The 22,378-nt window shown below is 52.8% G+C and overlaps 2 protein-coding genes and 1 pseudogene across 12 annotated transcripts in view; 1 reads left to right on the top strand and 2 right to left on the bottom strand.

The window, feature by feature from the left end:
* Positions 1–1,217: 1,217 nt before the first annotated feature.
* Positions 1,218–1,904, bottom strand: LOC115488490 (annotated as a pseudogene).
* Positions 1,767–6,313, top strand: Slc16a8 (solute carrier family 16 (monocarboxylic acid transporters), member 8). Of its 2 annotated transcripts, NM_020516.2 has the most exons (6): positions 2,581–2,690; positions 3,294–3,372; positions 3,511–3,735; positions 4,335–4,478; positions 4,687–5,454; positions 5,849–6,313. In NM_020516.2, exons 3-6 carry the CDS (start codon positions 3,522–3,524, stop codon positions 6,199–6,201), a joined length of 1,479 nt encoding a protein of 492 aa, NP_065262.1. In that variant the 5' UTR covers positions 2,581–2,690; positions 3,294–3,372; positions 3,511–3,521; the 3' UTR covers positions 6,202–6,313. The 2 variants fall into 2 exon arrangements, with proteins under 2 accessions (XP_017172202.1, NP_065262.1); XM_017316713.2 differs by having other exon boundaries at positions 1,767–3,735.
* A 1,549-nt stretch (positions 6,314–7,862) lies between these two features.
* Pick1 (protein interacting with C kinase 1) overlaps positions 7,863–22,378 on the bottom strand; it is a 20,327-nt gene continuing 5,811 nt past the window's right edge. For 2 of the 10 annotated variants that reach the window (NM_008837.3, NM_001045558.1), the window contains exons 4-13: positions 17,617–17,745; positions 16,036–16,102; positions 14,272–14,361; positions 12,421–12,474; positions 11,977–12,039; positions 11,218–11,351; positions 10,829–10,921; positions 10,014–10,064; positions 9,033–9,177; positions 7,863–8,608 (exon numbers count right to left, since the gene is read on the bottom strand). In NM_008837.3, coding sequence (NP_032863.2) covers positions 8,337–8,608; positions 9,033–9,177; positions 10,014–10,064; positions 10,829–10,921; positions 11,218–11,351; positions 11,977–12,039; positions 12,421–12,474; positions 14,272–14,361; positions 16,036–16,102; positions 17,617–17,745 — 1,098 coding nt within the window. In that variant the 3' untranslated portion in view covers positions 7,863–8,336. Of the gene's footprint in view, positions 8,609–9,032; positions 10,065–10,828; positions 10,922–11,217; positions 11,352–11,976; positions 12,040–12,420; positions 12,548–14,271; positions 14,362–16,035; positions 16,103–17,616; positions 17,746–22,378 lie in introns of all 10 variants that reach the window. The other 8 variants (XM_006520604.4, XM_006520603.4, XM_030248413.1 and 5 more) reach the window with 7 other exon arrangements.

Here is a 22,378-nt window from a genome sequence, read left to right as displayed (position 1 = left end):
TCCAGAGATAGCCAAGGTTATACCTCGTGCTTCAGCTGGAGTTGGTAATGTATAAGAGTCACCCAGATGGTACTGGTTTTGAAGGTGTCAAGGGGTCATGAAGAGCAGCTGAGGTTCAGCACTGAGAAGCCATGGAAGGCCATTGGTGAAGGTGCAGCCTCAATTTCAATTAATGGCCCAGGACTGAAGGGATCATGCAAAGGAGTTGAGGCTTGGCACCATGAAGAGAGCCTATGAGAGGCTATTGGTGAAGCCTAGTTGCAGTGGAAGACAGCAGTGTTTTGGAGATGCCAGTACCATGAGATGACCACCAAGAACAGTAGCAGCAGTGGAGTACAGGCAGCTGGAGCCTAGAAGACAAGGTGTGAGCTACAAAGGGCAGAGCTGGATAAGTGACCCAAGCCCTTGGAGGAGCCCAGAAGATCCTGAGTGGATCCCAGACCTTGGACAGTTAAGAGATTGATTTTGCTTTTAATTGTGTCTGTGCCCTGATATTTTTCCCTCTTGAAGGAAGAAAGTATTTTAGTGGAACCCACAGTTAAGAGACTTTGAACTAACTGTAAGAAGACTTTGAATTCTAAGAGATTGGATATTTTAAAGGGATTGAGATTTTAATATGCAAGAATTTGTTAAGACTGGAATGAATAAGAAAGTAAGGGTTGAGGTTTATTTATTTTTAAAATCGAAGTTAACATGATGCTGTGCCAAAAACAAAACCAAAAACAAAACCAACAAAACAAAACAACCCCTAAGAAAACATAAGAAACAAACCTTGCAAGTCTACATTCTATGTAAATACCCTGACTAAAATGTCGGTTGTGCTATGCAATTCCACGTCAATGCAGAAATGAATTGAGTTGATGTACTGTTGTTGTTTTTAAGGTCTTTAGCACATTTGTTTCTAAATATCACCTTGCTTTGAAATGATGAGTAATTGCTACCAAATCACAAATCATCACAAATCCATTTCACTTTAGTCTGAATAAAATCCAGCACAAATGTATTACTTTGTTCCGGGCATAATGGCTCAGTGTCTTTCTTGCGAGCTTTCTTCTTCTGGGCAAACCACAGTTGAAGTTGTCATTCCAGACTTAAACTGCACAGAAAGAGACAGTGCAGTCTGTCTTTGTTTTTGTTTTCTTTTTAAGTCTCCAGATCTGGCTGGGACACTTCTTTCAGACATGTAGTTGTGGCACCTGATCGATCACATTTGAAATAGAAGTGCTTTAAACATCAGCCAAGTTTGGTGATCTGGAGGTCCCCGTTGATCTTTATGGTGTCAGTTGCAGATACTGTTTGAATACAATGATAAAAATCAAAAAGTTTGTGTCCATCCACAAACACTCTGAACTGTGGGTGCTGGCAAAGAATCTCCGCCCTGAATGGCTGGTCTGGGATGAATGAAAAGTAAGGGACTGCCCTACTGCTCACTGCTCTTCCGCCTCTTTCTCCTGAGATACAAGAGTTTCTGAGGAGCTGCAGGTCTGTGAACACAGCTTCGAGTTCAATCGCCACATGGGCAGGAGGATCTTCAGGGTCACCAGAGGTCAAGCCAACGGCAAAGCTTTCGGGGGTGAGATCTAAGATGCCCATCACTAATGCCTTCTTGTCTGGTCTCCTGTCACCTTTAATGTGCCCACAAAATGGAACTATCATTCGTGGGAAGTACACGTCAGCTTGAACTGGAGAACCCAGGGAGTTGTTTAAGTGCCCATCATCAAGTTTCACCACAGTGTCGCTGTCAGCCACCGACCCCCGCCAAGTTCCTGCAGTGAGCGCTGGGGTGGGTCTGAGCCCGTGCGTGCACATGGGCAAGCTCTCATGCCCAGGCTGGCACTGCCGCAGGCCTAGGAGGGGAAAGGGAGGCAGGCAACTTGGAGGTCACAGTGGCAAGGAGATGATGGTGTCGAGGGCCCAGGGTTAAGGCTTAATAGTGATGTGTTTGTGTGTCAAGTTGACAAGTGATCATTTGTACTGACTGGTTTTATACTGTGTGGTTTTGTGAATAGAAACCCTGACTAAGGCACCCTTGGAGAAGGGAATCTCAGGCCAGGCCCTCAGGACCCCCTTTTTTGAGCAGTCTTTAAGGTTACATTAAGGCCTTCACCCTCATTTCCCCATCTCTAAATGGTACCCCAAGAGATGGTGCCTGTTCCTCTTAGCTGGCCTAGGACACAGCACCCTTTGTTCTGGCCAACCCCTCAATAGCCAGGCTCAGGCCTGGATTAGCCTTATCCAAGGGAAGCCAGGAGCCCCTCCTGGAATGTGAAGGGAGGTGAGGTGAGGTTGGGGGTAGGGGAGAGCAAGAGTGCACTGAAGTGACTTGACAGCCTCATCTCTCCAGGGAACCACTGTGCTCCCATCCCCAGATTGTGACCCCTCCCATAAGGCAAGGTTTTGTGCCCCAGTGGAACCCAGGGTATGTGTGGGGGTGTCTCCTTGTCCCTTGTCCCACTGTGTCAGCCCTGCTGGCTCATGGGCACTTGTGCCAGTTCCCTTCCTGGTAAAAGCTGCTTAGCAGGGGTGGGATGAGGGGATTTTAAGCCCCAGCCAGGCCAGGGGAAGGAGTCGTCTGCAGGAGTGCAGCCACCATTGCCAAGGCTGTTGGACACTCTCTGGAGCTAGAAGCTGCCCCTCCCGCAGGCCTCGAGAGATGTGAGGCTCAACCCTAAATCCAGAGTCAGGTCCAGGTGAGTGTGTGGTGAGGGCTGATAGGGACCAGTTTCTTGTTCCTGTGTTCACAGTTATGCGGTGGGACAGGGGGTGGGGGTGGGGCAGCAAGGAACGACAGAACCTGGAACTGGGAGAGGGCAGCTTGCTAAGTATCCCTGGGGAGAGGTTTAGGACTTTCGCCCTCCCCACCTGTCGGGGTGCAGTAAGACTTGGAACTCCCCTGCCTAGGGATGGAGGGCCTAGGTTGGGAACTGCTGGGGCTCAGGTCTCTCTCTCTCTCTCTCTCTCTCTCTCTCTCTCTCTCAGTCTCTTGCAAGGAGCCCACCTCCCCATGGGGTTGAGACCCCATGCTCTTCCCCCAAGGTTTCAGGCTGGAGTACAAGGTGCTCGATCAGCCATCCTACTAGTGGGGAAACTGAGGCTCAGCCAGGAGCAACAGGGCAAACTCCGTTCCAGAACTGGTTTCAAAGTGGACCAAAGCAGGCTGGGACAAGGCAACTTCTTCCCTGCTGTTTTAATTGCTGTTATCCCTGGTCTTAGGAACTAGTGTAGCACACTTTGGGGTCACAGTAGCTGTTGGCCTCTGGCACTCACTACACCTCTGCCTCTGCTGTCCCTAGGTTCCCAGAGGAGAGGAGCCCTGGTGAGGAAACTCCGAAGTGAAGTTTCCATTCACCCTTCACAGGCCTTTGCAGGAAGGTCAGAAGTCTTGGGGTGACCTTCCTACTTTGCTGGCTCTATGAACCTGAAAGGGTTCAGTGGGTGTCCTGGGCTGTTTCTCTTTGCTCCCTTACAGCACCCAACCACACTGCCTTTTGTCCCCCTCCTCCCCAGCAGAAGCAGAAGCAATGGGTGCTGGCGGTCCGAGGCGGGGTGCTGGCCCTCCGGATGGTGGCTGGGGCTGGGTGGTGCTGGGCGCCTGCTTCGTGGTCACCGGCTTCGCCTATGGCTTCCCTAAGGCTGTGAGCGTCTTCTTCCGAGAGCTCAAGCGCGACTTTGGGGCAGGTTACAGTGACACAGCCTGGGTGTCCTCCATCATGTTGGCCATGCTCTACGGCACGGGTCAGCACTGCCCCCAGACGCTGCCTCCTGGGCTCCTCCTGGGGTTGGGAATCTGGAACCTAGAGAGGCACTGACTCCTCCCCCGCCACCCCCCCCCCCCAGCTTGTGGAAGCCCCAGCCCTAGGAACGAGTGGGTGGGGCACATTGACCCAGATGGAGCCACACTCCTGTTGCTGCCCTAGGAGGGTTGGGGGTCCATCCCTGCCATCAGACCTACACTGGGCTACCTTACCCTGGAGAAGCATTCCAGCTCCCTACAGCCTTAATACTGGCTGGAGTTTTGATGGCTGAGTAGGTGGGAGCTTTCAGGTGGTTGGCAGCCTGGAGACACCCAGAAATGAACAGTAGACTTCATCCTTCCTACTTTGTGTGTTCTCATGAGGGGTAAAGGATGAGTAGTACAACACAGCCCCCCCCCCCTTTCTGACTAGTCAAGCTATGTGACCTTAACCAATCACTGTCCTCTGCTTCTGAAGGGGATGAGGAGTGAGGGGTAACCACTCCTTCAAGGTCTTTCAGGCCTCAGAGGTACAAGACCTGGCGCATTTTTTGGAGGGGAGATTGGTCCAACCTGGACGGTGACTTTGCACTGCCCACAGGCCCCTTGTCCAGCATCCTCGTGACGCGCTTTGGCTGTCGCCCCGTGATGCTGGCTGGTGGACTGCTGGCTTCAGCAGGCATGATTCTGGCTTCCTTTGCCTCGCGCCTCGTGGAGCTGTACCTGACGGCTGGGGTGCTCACAGGTGAGGGTACCCAGGGCTCTCCCCTGCAGGGGTGTGGGTGCAGGTCGGGAGTCCCTGCTGTTAAGTCCACAGTTCCCCCTAAAGGGGCGGACCCCGAGTCGCATGGCTCAGCATCCCGGGATCGGGCCCATCCTTTCTGTCGGAGGTCCAGCCTGGACCAACAGCTGGGACCAGGAAGGGCACTCCAGCTACGTCGCCTCGCCCGCAGGCCTGGGCCTAGCTCTCAACTTCCAGCCGTCGCTCATCATGCTGGGACTCTACTTCGAGCGGCGACGGCCCCTGGCCAACGGGCTGGCAGCGGCGGGCAGTCCCGTGTTTCTGTCCATGCTGTCGCCGCTCGGGCAGCTGCTGGGGGAGCGCTTCGGCTGGCGTGGCGGCTTCCTGCTGTTTGGCGGCCTCCTGCTGCACTGTTGCGCCTGTGGGGCAGTCATGCGTCCGCCCCCTGGACCCCCGCCGCGCAGAGACCCCTCGCCCCACGGTGGCCCGGCTCGCCGCCGGCGGCTGCTGGACGTGGCAGTGTGCACCGACCGTGCTTTCGTGGTGTACGTGGTCACCAAGTTCCTGATGGCACTCGGGCTCTTTGTGCCGGCCATCCTGCTGGTGAACTACGCCAAGGACGCGGGCGTGCCTGACGCCGAGGCCGCCTTCTTGCTGTCCATCGTGGGCTTCGTGGACATCGTGGCACGACCGGCGTGCGGTGCTTTGGCGGGTCTGGGGCGCCTGAGACCCCACGTCCCCTACCTCTTCAGCCTGGCCCTGTTGGCCAATGGGCTCACGGACCTGATTAGCGCGCGTGCGCGCTCCTACGGGACCCTCGTTGCTTTCTGCATTGCCTTCGGCCTGTCCTACGGCATGGTGGGCGCACTGCAGTTTGAGGTGCTCATGGCAACCGTGGGTGCACCCCGCTTCCCTAGTGCATTGGGCCTAGTGCTGCTCGTGGAGGCCGTGGCTGTGCTCATAGGACCGCCCTCTGCCGGTGCGCACCGTAGTAGGAGAGGTGGTAACCCTTTAGATGACTTCTAAGAACGAGGGGTTAGGTAGGGTCCCTTGCTCAAAAGCCTGGTTGATAGGCTTCCTCCATAGCTCCTCCTCCAACCAGGTACCACCCACAGCGGGTGAAGGAAAAGCCAGAGGTCTCGGGAAGAAACACAAATAGCAGTCTAGACAGCAGTCTTGGCCCTGCCCCTCTCAAGCAGTTAACATGAAGTCCTTATGCATGAGAAGGGGGTTTCTGGAAGGGGGCTAGATCTGGAAGCTTAGGCTGAGTTGTGGCCCCAGAGCTAGAGTGATGGGGCACATATGTCACCAATAAGCCCCATCAAAATAGTGTAGGAAGGACCCTGACAGCCTTTGACAGCCCATTTCCCTAGGCCGCCTGGTGGATGCTCTGAAGAACTATGAAATCATCTTCTACCTTGCTGGCTCTGAAGTGGCCTTGGCAGGAGTCTTCATGGCAGTTACCACCTACTGCTGCCTGCGCTGCTCTAAGAACATCTCATCAGGTCGATCTGCTGAGGGAGGAGCCAGCGACCCAGAGGATGTGGAGGCTGAGAGGGACTCTGAGCCAATGCCTGCCAGCACTGAGGAGCCGGGCAGCCTTGAAGCTCTGGAGGTGCTGAGCCCCCGGGCTGGGTCCCCAGAACAAGAACCAGAGGAGGAGGCAGTGCCTGAGCTGGATCACGAGTCCATAGGTGGCCATGAGGCACGAGGCCAGAAGGCATGAAACTGTGGCTTCCTCTCTGAGGGCCTGGTACATGGGGAGCCAGCCTGGGGTGGTCTCTTGGGAACCCAATATGTTAGACCCTGTTCACAGTGAATAAAGGGCCCCTAAAAGATGCCTTCTGTTCCCGTGCCTCTGCCTAACAGGGGAGGGGTAAGAGTCTCCCCAAGAGCCCCTGAGCTTTAGCAGGAATTGGGGGTAGGGGTCCCAGCCAGAGATAGCAGGAGGGGATGCTGTATGCTGAAGCACATCTGGCTGCCATCTGCATAGGAAGCACAGGGTCCAAGGACATGGTACGTAGTAGAGACTTCAGAGTCAATTCCGGAGAGCATGGGAGCCAGGTAGTCAGCAGATAAGCCTCGGAGGCTCTCAAGGGGTGTGTCCCCTCACTGCCCTGAGCAGTCACCCCTCTAGAGGACACATTTGGTCAGAACACCTTCTGTAGGGGTGGCGGGGAGTGTAGCCTGCTCATCAGTGGCCCTGGCACTTGTGCTCCATTACAGGAATTCATGGTACAGGTCCTCTCTCAATTAGATTCTGCCTCAGCCACCCAAGTGCAGGATTACAGCATCTGCTACCACACCTAACCAGTGCACTTTGACCCGTGTGACCAAATTCCTGTCTGTCTCCCAATTCCTATCTAGCTAGGGAATCTCAGCAGAGTCCCTTGCACCAATGGCCCCTTCCCAGCTACTGGTCCCATTGGGCTTCATTTTCCATCCAAGTGGCAGGAAGGTTGGGGGAACCCTGCCAATGACCATGGCTCAGTTGACTTACACTCATCTATGGTGCCACAATCCACACTGTAATCCCTTTATGAATGCTGTTACTGAATCTCCTAACCGCCTGACAAGGCAGAATTTATCCATGCTTCAGACAGGTGTTTGCCTGATGCACAGAGAGCGCAGAACAGGGCTACACAGGGCTCGTTACTGGGTCCCAAGCTTTGGGTTTTGGTTTTTCCCTTTGTCCACCCACTGGATGCCCCTCCAGTGTGGCTAGACAGCACTGTTGGTCCCGGGGTAGATAGATGGTCTCTCCCCCTCCAGCTTCTGACTAGGAGTCCCACCAAGTTTCTACAGGACGGTAGCCCAAAACCCCAAGCAAAGGAACTTTTCTACTCTGGACCCTGAGAGCTCACACATTCCTTGCCCTTTGTGCCCTCAAGGCCATACCCTGTCCTAATGGGACTTCAGAGTAAGGGTTGCAGTATGAGCTGCACACAGCCAGGCAGACAAAACCTAAGGATGCCAGCATCTCCCGTGCCCCTAGGCTCTGAACTGGTGTCCCTAGAGTAGTCTGTCTCCCCAGCTAGCCCCGTGTGACCCTGACCAGTGTCTGTCTGCCCCCTTGCCCAAAGGCCTATTTTACAACCAGGAACACAGAAGAGTTAAGAGTGCTTGATGGCGCTGGAAGCAGGTTGACAGTCAAGGCTTCAGGACCCAGACTCAAGCTGCAACTCAACACTGTTCTCAAAATGTGTGGTTCTGAGGAAGATGCTACCCCGAGCCTTTCAACCCCAGAGCTGCTCCTGTAGGCACTGCTAGAGATGAGTGATGGACACAGGGAAATGCCTAGTTTTTGCTTCCTACCCTCCATCATGACCCAGGAGGCAGCTGAGATCTGGCTGCAAAGGGTCTGAGCCATTGCAAGGAGCCCATGCATTCTGTCTGGGTTTCTGTTTATTCAATACAGGCCCAGCTTCCAGCCCTTGAGGCTAAACCAGAAACAAATAAATATAGGCTGCTGAGGTGTGCATGTGGACTCAGGGGCTGCCCTGGTACACTGGCCCCAGCCTCAGATGTCCACCCGGCTCCCACTCCCTGCAGGCTTGGCACCACCGAGGCGCTCACAGGGACAGGTCCTGTGCTCTGTCTGCTCCAGCCCCTTCTCTTTTCTGTCCAAAGCCCAGCTCTCCCTCTAGCTGGGAGATGGGAAGGATGGATGGGGGCTAGAGTCCAGGTCTCAGGCTGCAGCCTGGGTTCACTGTTTGAGGACAGAGGAGCAGGGAGGCAGGCGCCCCGAGCCAGCAGGCTTTTATGCGCCACTATATGCCTTCGCTGTCCTACAGTGGTCCCGCCCCACTCCCACTGCGGTCCTCCCACTACCCTGCCCCCCAGGTCCACTTGAGGGGGCACTCAGGAGTCACACCAGCTTCCGCCCTTGTCCGTAGGCCCAGTGGCCCCACATGCGTCCTTGGACACTTCCCTAGCTGCCCCATCCTCCTCCTCTTCATCCTCCTCCTCTCCATCAGTGAAGCTGCCTTGGTTAGGGCCATAGGCTAGAGTGGTGTGTGCCAGGTCCACCTCAATGGGGAAGACGTCGGCGTCCTGCAGCACTGCATAGCAGTCATTATAGTACTTGGACATGGTGGATACGAAGCGCTGCAGCTGGAACACGATGTCCTGGACTGGGACAGGAGGTGAGCAGACAGGCCCAGTGACTATGACGGCTTCCTCTCAGGAAAGACCTGGAGCTGGTCTGGCCTTCCTGCTGGGACACTTCCTGGGCCCCAGGCTTCGGAAGGGTAGAAAGGGGCCCAGCCAAAGGCTTCCTGGCCTGGCCTACTTGGCCACTTAAGTCCTCCAAACTCTTAGCTCAGGAAACAAAAGGTTCCCTGAGTGAGTAGATCATGGACCCAAGCTCTGCCCCCAACCCAGCCAGGCTCTAGGTGGACTCCTGTCAGGGCCTTAGGTGTCTTGGGTAGACTACCCTCTCTCTCTGGGCCTCATGTCTGATTTAAGGAAGGACTGGCACCCCCCCCCCTGGGCTAAGTGCCAGGAAAGGATGGCCTAGGGAAGCATGGGCCTCGGAGCCCCCCACGCAGCCCTCACCGTGCTTCTGGTCCAGCAGCTCCATCTTCTCCAGAACATCTTTGCGCATCTGGGAGAAGCGGGCTCGAGCCTCCTGGCGGCAGCGCAGAATGAGGCGGTACTCATAGTTGCCTGTGCTCACTCGGTATAGCGGCTCGCCTAGGGCCTGGAGCAGGCAAGCTTGTCAGCGCCCTTGGGTGGACCTGGGCCTCCCAGGGACAGGTGGGGCTGGAAGGCTGTAGGTTGGCCCAGCTCACAGCTGTACCACAATGGGCTTTCGAGGCCAGTGATGGACAGAAGCTAAAGCAGTAACTTTGGAGGGAGAAAAATCAACCACAGAAACACGAACACAGCTCACATGAAATAAATGAGTATTGGTCAAAGGATGGACCCTGACTGCAAACACATAACAAAATAGAAACAAATGAACAACAACAACAACAACAACAAAAAAAACCGCCCAGGGGCTGGAGAGTGGTTCAGTGGTTAAGAATAGTCGTTGCTCTTGTACTGGCCTGGGTTTAGTCACCATGGTCGTGCACAACTGTCTGTAGTTTTAGTTCCAATACCCTCTTCTGACCTCCACAGGCACCAGCCACACAAATGGACACACACACCAGGCAAAACACACATACATACATACATACATACATACATACATACATACATACATACACACACACACACACACACACACACACACACACACACCCCAACTTTTTTCTTTTTAAAATCAAAACACAGCTCAGAAGAGAACTGTTAGCTTTTTCCTACAGGTCCCTCACAAACTTGGGGAAACTGACCTACATCAGATCCGAGAAATTACCTCATGGCCAACTGGCTGGTACCCCAAGCCAGAGGAACCGGTAAAATAAGTTGATAGCTCCAAACTCTAGGAACTACAGTCCACTTAAGACCCCAGGATGCCTGACATACCCACCATCTCTGCCAGACACCCCAGCCATCCTGATGCCACTGTGGGCAAACCCCCTGGGTACTCACAATGCAGCTGTATTCCTCGTCATCCATCTCCTTCACCTTTAGACAGTACGACTGTGGGACGGGATGGAGGAAGCCAGGAAGTCAGTGGCCAAGCTTCCTGGACTTCCAGCCCCCTGCCACGCCTCCCTATGCCCTCAGGCCACACCAAGAGAGCGACCATATAGGCCACCAGGTTCAGGACCACCTGGGATAGGCTGGAAGCAAGCATGGACGGAGACCCAGGAAAGGGGAACCAGGGGTATGAGGCTCCCCTCTGGAAGGTTACAAAGGCCTGAAGGCTTGAGAAATCCCAAAGCAGTCATATCCAAGTCTCAGGAGACTCTGGGGACAGCACTTGCCTAGCATGAATAAGGCCTAGGGCTCTATCTCAAGAATAGGAAATGGCTAAAACCAAAACCAAAACCCAACGATACTGTGTGTGGTGGCACTGGCTGCACAATAGATCCTGGCAGCTCCTTGAAGACAAGCTGGGTATAGGCTTACTAAGTCAGGACTCTAAGAGCTGCAGCAAAAAGCCTGAATACTCAACAGGCCATTTTCTTAGCTCCTTTAGCATCAGATTATCATCTAGGACTCAAAACACCTTTTTCCTAAACCTAGTCTGAGCTGCTGCTAGAAATGATACAGAATGGGAGGGCAGCTAGGAGCTCCTTGGTGTGGGAATGCAGAGTCTAGGCTCCTCCTAATTGTCTAATCAGGACTTTAGTCCCACAGGCCTGACGCAGCTGAGGTCTGGGCCCAGCCTGCCTGCTGGCCTCAGGGCTGGCCTCCAGGGTGAGCTCACCTCAGCTAGCCAGACACTGCAGTCCACTTACCAGGTACTCAAACTTCACATCCAGGTACTTCTTGATGGTGAGGCGTGTATCAGGGATGGCTTTATTGAGGTACGTGTTCAGGTCCGTCAGCATCTGGGAGGTTGGGACAAATGTCACTAATGTGTTATCCCTTCCTGGGGACTTGGGCAAAGGACATGTGTCAGGGTTAGAAGACTACGTCAAGAAATGTGACCTAGCAACAGAACAGTGTTCAAACCAGTCTTGAGTTGAACAGGGACCCAGGGCAGCAGTGACTGATGGATGGATGGCCACAGAGGTGACAAAGCTAGTGTCTGCATCTGGCACCTGACTCCAGCCCAGAATCCCTCCTGTGCTAGCTATCGCTCCTGCCTTGGCCAGTGGGGCACGCTGTACTCTGAGAGACCCACCGGTTTGATGGTTTTCAGTAGCCGAATGCCGAACTTCTCAATGCTGCGGTGTGCGTCTGCAAACTTCACAAATGCTTCACTTGCTGCTGGCTGCGGCTCCCGCACCCCAATCACAGAGAACACGTCCCCAAAGGCTGCATGACAAGTTTGTCTTGAAGCCCTCACTTGACCAACAGAGAAGCCAGGGGTTTTCTGGGTAGCAGGACAGGGGTCTACATCCAAAGGGGTTACATCTTCAAGAGGCTTGGGCCATACTACCAAGGGGCTGCGTCCTCTTTCTAGGCTTACGCTCCTAGAGGGGCTAGTTTGTTCCCTCAGTGACCAGACAAAAGCCTGAGTGCAAATCAGGGGTTCACGCTAGTCGAGAGCAGAGCACCAGGCTGAGAACCCAGACACCTGGGTCTGAATGCCATCTCTGCCACCATGAGCTCCGGGACCACTTCCTGTCTGGACTTCCTTTCCTGGCCTGCAAATGGGGTTTTGTCTATCCCACCATGGGACTGAAGAGAGCAAACTTAAAGAGAAGCTGCCTGCACTGTAAGTAGCAGTGAGACAGGGCATTGTAAGGCCAACCAGACCAGCTGCTTCATGGTCACTGCCACACCCAGCATCAGACTGGGTCAGAGCAGAGTGCTGGACTTGGTGTGGGGATGAGAAGGGCCCAGAGAGGAAGCTGGCCACACCTCACTGTTAGGTGCTACTAAGTCTTGAGGGACAGAGGTTTGCAGTAAAACATGGCATGTCTGGGGATGCCATTACCCCGGTGGGTCTGCGACAGCTCATAAAAGGCCCGTAGGAGATTCTTGGTGTGTTCCGTCATCCCTGTGGGAAGAGTTCCAAGTGACAGAAGACAAAGACCCAGGTCAGAGATCACATTGGCCCCCCCAGCCTTGCGGCCTGAGGTCCCCACTATGCATTAGATCCTTAGGCTTTCCCCACTGCCTAGGGATGAAGGCTGAGTTGGCCCCCTATATGGATCCCATGTGACAGGCATGTGACAGCCATGTGACAGGCAACTGGGATTATGTATGACACACAATCTCTTAGGGGCTCTCTGATAGTGCAGAAATTTACAGGGGCTCCTGATACATTTACTGTTCCCCAAACTTTCTAGGTAGTTCCCCTGCCCCACTGCCACTCTCTAAGACAGGGCCCCCATGGCAGACCAACACCAGGCACTTCTTGGCTGAGACTCCTCCCTACCTTTGTACAGCTCAGCAGTGCGTTCCAGCTCCTCCAGCCGCTTTACCAAGCCATCTGTGGAGGTCAAGACCAGGGGCATCTGTGGGCTCAGCAAGCCAAGGGAGAACAACAGCCCTGCAGAGGCCAGCTGTGAGGAGAGGCTATGAAGAGGCTCTGGCTGGCCCAAGTCTGGCGAGCACGGCCCTGGAAGGCCTTGCCTATCCCCTGTTCCCTCTGCCTTACTAAAAACTACTGGATTGCACTCCAAAAGCCAGCCAAGGTCTCTTCCCCGGCTTGGCCACTTCTTGGCTATCTACCAAGGCTAAGTGCTGAGGCTCAGCAATCAAAAGCTCCCATGGCTCACCTAATTAACATGCCTAGTCAAAACAAACTCCTATGGGGAGTGACTCTGGTAAAACCAAGATCCAGGTCCTGCCCTCGGGGCTCCAAGTGCAGCAATGGACCTCCCCAACTCTGGATAGATCCCCACCTGTGGGGATGAAGGACACACACCGCTCATGAGAGGGTGAGGGCCTCTAGGCCCTACCCAGGCCAGGTACTGGCCCAAGAACACCTGCAGCCACACTGGGTCACCTCTCTGTGTGCCAGGAACACTTAAGGTCCCTGATAAGCACTGGCCCTTCTCCAGCTTGCACCTTGGGGCAAGGACCACTTTGCCTATCCTACAGAGAAAGCTGAAGGGTGAGAGGTAGGGCAGCTGGCCCAAAGTTACACAGCTATGTCTGTCTAAGCAGAATCCTGCTCTCAGGCTTTGGTGCACTTTGGTGTGAAGCTTCAGGCAGGGTATCTTAAGCAGGAGGGGAGGGGAGGGGAGGGGAGGGGAGGGGAGGGGAGGGGAGGGGAGGGGAGGGGAGGGGAGGGGAGGGGAGGGGAGGGGAGGGGAGGGGAGGGGAGGGGAGGGACTCCACACAGGCAGAGGCTTTTCTCTGGGCAGGAAAGCTTGCTGTGTGAAGGAAGGGCTAGGACTGGGAGAGGGGGAAGGTGTACACCTTGGAGGTCTTCAGGAGGCTGCTGTGGCCCACAGCCTCTATGTCCTGGCTCCCTAAAGCATAAGCACGTGGCCAGCAGGCAGTTGTTTTTAGCTGGGTCATGGGACATGACAGCTTCAATTTTAGAAATCCTATTTACAGCTAGGGAAATTGCAAGGTTTGGGGGAAACAACAACCAGTTCTAATTTCATCTCAATGCACAGTGACTACAGTAACAAGGATTTATAGGCACCACGAGGCTGAAAATAGCAGCCGCCACTTTGTACCCTATTTGGAACATGCTCAGGCCCCACCCCCATTCTCCCAGCCAATAAAGACCCTGTGCCCAGCTGAGCCCACAGTTTATATGGGTATTTTTATCTTCCCCGCGTACATGCATAGCACTGCTATTTATAAGCATAGGCTGGCGACGGCAGGAGCAGGAGCACGGGTTCCATCAGCCTCCTAGGGAGACATCCAGTGTGTGTGTAAAGTGCCTTGCCTGCACATGGCTTCTCCCAGCACAGGCAGAGGAAGTGGAGACAAGGACAGCAGCGCCACCTCCTGGTCAAAGGCAAGACTGAGGAGGACAGCACAGTGCAGGACAAGTAGTGGAGCTCCACACAGTGGGCTGTAGTGGAACATGCAGGCAGTGGAGCGGGGCTCAGGCTGGCCAGGCACCCCAGCTAGAAGGGAGCACCTGTCCTCCCAAGTCTGTGTTGCCCCCAACTCCTTGGTGGCGACCTAAAGCCCACAGCTGACAGCTGTAGGAGCTCGTGGGGAGCTGACGAGGTGTAACCTGGCTGTCCACACTGAGGCGCATGAACACTATCAGGCCCATTGCTTGATGGGAGCTGAGCCAGAGGGTGGAAGGAGGACTTACCGTTACACAGGATGGCGCGGCTTAGGCCCAGGGCATCAGCTGTGCCTGAACTCATGTTTTCTACCAGCCGGTGCTTGACTTTCTTCAACACTGGAGCAAGAGAAAGGCCAATGAGTCTGCTGCTGGCCGGGCTGTCTAGGCCACGCCCCATCACAGCTGCCTCACTGAGTGTGCGAGTAGATGGAAGACAACAAGCCTCGGCTTGGTGCTTGGAGCAGTTAGGAAGCAAGGGCTCACAGCAGTCTATCCTGGGCTACTTGTCCTACTCACCCCCCCTCCCCCACTGGGAGGAGCTGGACAGGTAAACATGGAGTGCTTGGCACAAAGACTGTGGCCTGCTCTCTGCTACCGGTGTCAGTGAAAGCCCAGAACTTGTGTGTGCAAGCACCAGCACACAGGCCAGACAGAGAAAGCCTTATCACTCCTCTTTCCCATCCAGCATGAGAAAATCTGTGCCAAGGTAAGGGTTCTCCAGCTGGACACCTCAGGGTGGTGGGCATCACTAAGTGCCACTGGCTGGTCACTTCATGTAACCAGCTAAGATCTCGGTACAGGTCCTGGGATGGAATCAAAGTGCTCAATAACAAGCATATCAGACCAAGGAAGTGGCACACGCTTTTAATCTCAGACCTCGGGAGGCGGAGGCAGGGGATTTCTGAGTTCACGTACAGCCTGGTCTACAGAGCATGTTCTAGGACAGCCAGGGCTACACAGAGAAACCACTGGTGAGGCTGGTGAGATGGCTCAGTGGGTAAGAGCACCCGACTGCTCTTCTGAAGGTCCGAAGTTCAAATTCCAGCAACCACATGGTGGCTCACAACCACCCATAATGAAATCTGATGCCCTCTTCTGGTGCGTCTGAAGACAGCTACAGTGTACTTACATATAATAAATAAATAAATAATAAAATAAATAAATCTTAAAAAAAAAAAACCACTGGTGAGCTCATTTGTCCTTAGTCTCTGCCCTAAAGGGCTGTGGGCTCTAGGTAAATATGGATTATCTGGGTGTTCTGCCAGGAGACCACCAAGCCTCATGTCTCACAAGATCTAGCCCTTCTAGCCACAGGCAAGTTGCCAAACAGCACACTGTGATGGTTTGAATAGGTATGGCCCCCATAGACTCATGTGTTTGAATACTTGACCCACTTAGGAAGTGTGGCCCTGTTAGAGGAGGTGTGGCCTTGTTGGAGGAGGTATGGCCTTGTTAGAGGAGGTGCGGCCTTGTTGGAGAGAGTGTGTCACTGTAGGGACAGTCCTGGAGGTCTCTTATGCTCAAGCTATGCCCAGTGTGATACACAGTCTCCTGCTGCTTTCAGATCAAGATGTAGAACTCTCTGCTCCTCCAGCACAAGTCTGCCTGGATGCTGCCATGCTTCCCACCATGATGATAATGGACTAAACCTCTGAAACTGTAAGCCAGCTCCAATGAAATGTTTGCCTTTATAAGAGTTGCCTTGGTCATGGTGTCTCTTCACAGCAATAAAGCCCTATCTAAGATATACATTATAAGGTCCAGTTTGCACCACACATCTTCCCAAAAGTACATAGCAGGAGTGGCCATGGAGGAGGGGGATTAAAATTGGATGTGACACACAGGTCAAGGTATGGTAGTGAAGGGTATAAAATACAGGGCAGTGAGCATGCAGGGCCAGGGGCCTGTGAACAGCTACAAGGAGAGCACCTGGCTCCTCCCAGCCTTTTGGATTAGCTTGGACAGGAAAAGCCAGAGCCCCTGGCACATGGCTGCTCTGGCCTGTCTTACCAATGTCCAGGGACATGCCCTGCTTAGGGTCCGCCTGCAGCTTGTTGTAATGGATGGTCACCTCCCCCTACAAGAGCAGTACAGACACAATCAGGACAGTGGCCCCTGGCTAGAGCCCCCCAGAAACTACTTTCTACACATCTGGCTCTAGTACACCAACCAGAAGAAAAAGGAGCAGGGCTTCTCAGGGACCAGGAGGGAAGGTAGAGTGACTTGGGGATTCACTTAGTCCCATGTTCTAGTGACTGCTCAGGAAAGGACATCTGTACATGGAAGGCCACATGGTTACTCTAGTCCTTGCCATCCTAAGGCCTCTGAGATTGGGGCTGAATGTACTCTCAACAAACGTGGACTGAAAACTTACACCCACAGAGTGAGCCAACATGGTCAGTCGGGTAGGGTGTGAAGGGTCCCTTGGGACGGACATGGTCCTGAGCTCTGAGTCCCTCCTCAGTCTGCCTGGTGCCTAAAGGGGCACTAGGTGGGGCTACAGAGGTAACCCCTTAGTTCTCAGTGAGGACAGTACCAGGATGACTTAGGGACAGGATTAAGAGTGTGACAAAGAAAGTCAGAGCAATGCCTGAGTAGAGCAAGAAGGGGACCATGGGGGCTGGAGAGATGGCTCAGTGGTTAGGAGCACTGGTTGCTTCTGCATAACCTGAGTTCAGTTCTCAGCACCCACTCTGTGCTTCACAACCATCCGGAACTCCAAGCAGGGGATCTCATGACCTCTTCTGACCTCTGAGGGCAGCAAGGACAAATGTGGTGGTGCATATACATACTTCCAGACAAAATGCACATAAAATAAATCCAAACTTCAATATGCGCACACACACACACACACACACACACACACACACACACACACACACACACACACACACACACAGGGCAGGGGATAGTAAGGGTTGGTCCTGGAGCCTGGGAGGGTGCCAATGGGAAGGGGAGGGTTTGGGGCCTCAGGCTCTGGGCCCAAGTCTACACAAGCCGAATCCCACCCTTGACTCTGGGACTGCCTATCTTCTGTGGCTTTACACTCTCTCATGCGTCCCTCGGCAGTTTTCCCAAGGGTCTTCAGTGGCTGAACTGCCAGGGAACAGTGAGCAGGCCACGCTTCTTTTGTGAGTGACAAGGACTCAGCACAGAGCAGGGTTCAGTGGAACATCTAGGGAGGGGGATGAGCAGGTGGAAAGGATGTGGGCTGCATCTGGACCAGAAATGTCTGCGCTCAGGGTTCTCCATAGCCTCAAGTCCTTGGAGAACTTGGGAAGTAGTCCCTCCCCAAAACTCTAGGGCAAACATGGCCCAGCTGTGCTCACTAGAGTCTACTGACTCAGTGAAGTCACTGTTAGCATCTAGTGCCTCTGCAGCCCCAAGCAGGGACATCCCAGCTCATCTGAGTGTTCAGCATCTCTGGGAACTCACAGGAATCCAGGGGTCCAGGAGACTGGAATGTGTCCCTCATAATGCTCTCTAAGTAATAGGCAGTGAACCCTGAGCCTGCTAGGCCCAACAGCCAGGGACCTGACAGCCTTTGTCTCGTACTACAGAGCAAGCTTCCAGCTCTCATAATCATCTTACCTTCACTTCCTGAATCATCTTCGCCACCTCTACCTTGGTTTTTCCTTTGATTGACTTGCCATTGACCCCAGTGATCTCGTCACCAGCTGCCACAGTGCCATCCAAGGCTGCAGGCGTGTTATCAAATACCTGCAGATGTATAGGAGTAGGGGAACAATGGAGTGGAACTTGGGACCTAAGCAGGCCCTCCTTCCACCTCAGGTAGTGCCAACAAAGGCAAGAGAAAACCTCGCCACTCTTGGGAAGGGGACAGAAGACAGGCTGTGAGTGCCAACAGCTGAGACTCCCAATAGGAACCCAGCGGTCCTCATGGCTCCTACAGCTCCTTCCACTGTCACCACCTCTTGGGCTTTCCAACAGTGTTTAATAATTCTAGCATCTAGTTTTGGTCTCCAGAGAACAGCCCTGGGTTACTCTGAGTAAGGGCCCTATGCCTGTGAGCCCTTTTCTTAGTTCCTTCAATGGGACTTGTACTCACTGGCTGTGAGGTGGTGTTTCTGTTAAAGATGAACTGTTCGGTGATAACAGCAAAGAGACAGCTGGCTATGGAGAACACACACAGACTGGGGGACAAAGACAAAGATGCAGGGAGCACACACACAGACACGGGTCCACACACAGATGCAGGGGGCACATCTAAGAAATAGGGTTCATATTACACAGACATGGAGTCCCAACAGATGCAAGGGGCATACACAGATATAGGATCTATACATGAATGCAGGGGGCACACACACATGGGGTTCACACACAGAGGCAGGAGGCACACACAAATGGAGCAGCACAAACTGGATCAGAGAGGAACTGCAGAAACCTCAAATGACCAGCAGTGGTTCTATACCTCTCAGCTGGTTTTGAGACAGGGTCTGTCTTTGTAGCCCAGGTTGGCCTTGAACTAGCAACCTTCTTGCCTCAGCCTTCCAGTAACATGATGAGCCACCATGTCTGGCTCCTGTGTCACCTCTAGTTTCTAAATCTTCTTTAAAAAGTCATGCCTAAAGGACGCTTCATAATGTATTTACAGTGTTACAAGGGAAGATGAAGAAGGTAAACACTATCAGCCTTCAGAGCACATTACAAACACTACAAGCAGTGATGTGGGGGGCCATGGGGACTCTGGCACACTGCTGAGAGAAAGCCAACAAAGCAGATGGAGGGAAGCTGGTGGTGGCTGGTTTTGACTGTCTGCATGAGCAGAGAATGCCTGCTGAAGTACCTCGACTATGTTCGGGAAGAGGTTTCCTGAGAGAATGGACAGAGTGAAGAAGCCTGCCTGAACGTGTGAAATATGACAGAACCAAAATGAGAGCTTCTTCCCTTCCTTTCAAGTTTCCTGAAGATGCTGTCACTACAATGATTTTGCCCAACAAGAAAACAGGTCCCAGGGAGGTGAGGTCATTGCCATGACTAAGAAAGACTAAGCATGGTCTGCAGGAGTAATTAGAAAAGTTGGTAGGCGCAGGCTAGAGAGGCCCCGGGTGTGGTAAACTTATCCCAGGGGACAGTCCTGTCGGGAGCTTGGGACAATAGACTGCCATGTGAACAAAGAAGACTGCTTCAGATGTGATCAAGGCAGATCACACTGCATTCTGGGAAAGAACTTATCCAGAGCTGTTCCGTGTCCTGAGACTCTGCAGGCTTAGCTTCAGGTGACGGATGGACTGACTGTCCAGTGGGTGGACTGACTGCCGGTGGCTGTATTTCAAGCCAGCTTGTGGTTGTCACTGGAGACAGGTTTATGATAAAAACTTAGCTGCAGAGCAGGAGTATCTGGAAAATATATTTGTCCAGAAAATAAACGGCGCTTATATGAGTCTATCACTAAGCTGGGCGTGGTAGCATTTGCCTTTAATATAAACACTGAGTCAGAGGCAGGTGGGTATGTGTGACCAGGACAGCCAGAACTACACAGACAGAACCTGTCTCAAAAATAAACTAATTAAAATAAAACTAAAATGAGAGATTATGCTATTAAACAGCTGGGAAGCAGGAAGGATGCTTTGGTGACATCTAAGGTACTGGCTGGACCCAGCTGTGTTAGCTGGTTTATGTCAGCTTGATACAAGGTAGAGCTTTCTGAAAAGAGAACCTTAATTCCCTGAGAAAATGCCTCTGGAACAGTGAGCTGCAGGTAAGCCTGTAGGCAACAGTTCTCAGCCTATGGGTTGACAGCCCTTCGGGGCTGCTTATCAGATTCCTAACAGTAGGTAAGTTATAGTTATGAAGTAGCAACAAAATAATTTTATGGTGGAGGGTCACTATACAACATGAGGAACTGTATTAAAGGGTCACAGCTTTAAGAAGGTTTAGAACCACAGCTGTAAGGATTTTCTTAATTCAGGATAGATGTGGGAGGGCCCAGTCCATCGTGGGTGGTGCCACTGGGCTGGTGATCCTGGATCTATAAGAAAGCAGGCTGAGCAAACCATGGGGAGCAAAGCCAGCAAGCAGCAGCCTCCATGACCTCCGCCTCAGCTCCTGCCTCCAGGTTCCTGCCCAGCTCCTGCCTCCAGGTTCCTGCCCAGCTCCTGCTCAGCTCCTGCCCAGCTCCTGCCCAGCCCCTGCCCAGCTCCTGCCTCCAGGTTCCTGCCCAGCTCCTGCCTCCAGGTTCCTGCCTCCAGGTTCCTGCCTCCAGGTTCCTGCCTCCAGGTTCCTGCCCAGCTCCTGCCCAGCTTTCCTCCCCATGTTGCTTTGGCCATGGTGCTTTATCACAGCAAGAGGAACCTAAGTGAACATCCATGGTAGGCTCAAGAGTATAAAAGTTTACCTCATTTGAAAGGTTTTGCTTAAGTACAGAGCTCAAGGTACCCTTCTGGCAAGAACTTCCTAGGAAGTGTGGTCCCTGGACTTGGTGTCTGGTACCATCCATACAATGCTGGTTTTGCGGGTATATATACTGCAACAGAGATGCATGGAAGTTTTCAAAGGAAGCTTGACCATTGTGATGGGATTGGGATTGGGATTCTGGAAGGCAAATCCTGAGAGGGCAGCGTGAGAATCACACTGAAGATGCACTGGAAACGCCAGATGCTAAAGACACCAGATTATGGAGCATCTGCTGAGGACAGTTACTGGCAGGAAGCAGAGCGCCTCAAAGAGAAGCCCTATGGGCTACAAATGGCAAGGCCATAGGGCAAGGCTGCCCAAGCCCTGTGGAGTGTAGGTCATGCCACCATATGCCATAGGTTCCAGCCGTAGAGCTGCAGGCACTAACATTCACACTGCTGATTTATTGCATCTCCCTGTCTGCGGTCTCTCTCATGGGATAGGGTGTTACTGTGGGATATTATCTCAGGGGCATGGGAAGGTGACTTTTATTCAATTTTATAGAAGCTCACAGCTAAGGGTTTGCCGTTTATCTCTGAAGAAACTTTGAACTTGGGTTGTTTTGTTTTTAAGAACATTGAGTTGGGCAGTGGTGGTGCACACCCTTTAATTCAAGCACTGGGAAAACAGAGGTAGGTGATTTGAGGCCAGTCTGTCTACAGAGTGAGTTCCAGGACAGCCAAGACTACACAGTGAAACCCTGTCTCTAAAAAGAAAATAAACAGTACAAATACATATATACCTATATGTGTGTGTGCATGTATGTATGTATGTATTTATGTGTATATGTATTTGCACATGCCTAGAATCCCAATACTAGGAGATAAAGGTGGGCATCAGATTTCAGTGTTATCCCAGTTAATGGCGAGTTCAAGGCCAGTCTGGGCTCTTGAAAGCCTGGCTCAAAAAAAGCAAGGGCCATTAAGATGGTACTTGCTGCCATGCCTGACAATCTAAATTTTATTTCCTGCAACCCAAACAGTAGGAGAGAGCCAACTACAAGCTGTTGTCTGACTTCCACCCATGTGTCATGACATGTGTTCATGTGTCCACACACATACCAAATAAAAGTTAAAAACAAAACAAGTTTACGGGAATCTGTAGAGACAGCTGATACACTTGGACACACATGGCACTGTAAGTGAATATGAACCTTTCAGAGCCAGAGTGGATGCTGTGGTCTAAGGTGAGTATCCAGCTGACAATATTTTGCCAGGCCACTTAATGGGACTGAGAAGCACATCCTGCTGTCACTGGTGTCATGGGAACCCCAAGGTCCTCTGTGTGTCTGTGAGGTTGTTCCCATTAAGGGAGGCATGTGAATTCAGGCAGCGCCATCCCATAGGCTGGAGCTGGACAGGGGAAGGAGAAAGGCAGCCCGCACAGTGCACCCACGCGCCTCTCCTCTAGGTAGTCTGGTGTGACTGCTCCCTGCACTGGCAGGCAGAAACCTGGGAAAGCAGCCAAGACAAATCCCCCTGACCCGTTCCTCTCAGGCATCTGGCCACAGCCGTGAGCACGAGGCTCTGTATTCTCAGATGAGAAGATGTGACAATAAGATATCAGTACAACTCACCGTAACCTGCAGCCGCAGTGAGCTCCCTCACAAAATCCCAGGGACATTTTTATAGGCAGAAAAATTCTAAAAATCTAAATCCCAAGATTCATACAGAATCTTATCAAGGAACTTTGAAAGGCCAAAATAATCTTAAGAAAAAAAATAAAGCTGGAAGACTCACACGTCTTGATTTCAAATGTTCCTACAAAGCTAGTGTCATTAAAACAGTGTGGTGCTGGCAGAGGGGACTAGAGATCTAGAAACACACCCACACAAACGTGCGGACAAGTGACTGGCAGGAGTGCTGGGAACAGTCGAAGGACAAAGGTCAGCCTGGGAAAAGCCCCACCCACAGGCAGGAACACGGAAACCCACCTC

The sequence above is a fragment of the Mus musculus genome, chromosome 15, assembly GCF_000001635.26.
Source record: "Mus musculus strain C57BL/6J chromosome 15, GRCm38.p6 C57BL/6J".
NCBI classification, from domain to species: Eukaryota; Metazoa; Chordata; class Mammalia; order Rodentia; family Muridae; genus Mus; species Mus musculus.
Note: the sequence above shows the minus strand (reverse complement) of the source record. Positions and strands in the feature narration are given on the sequence as shown.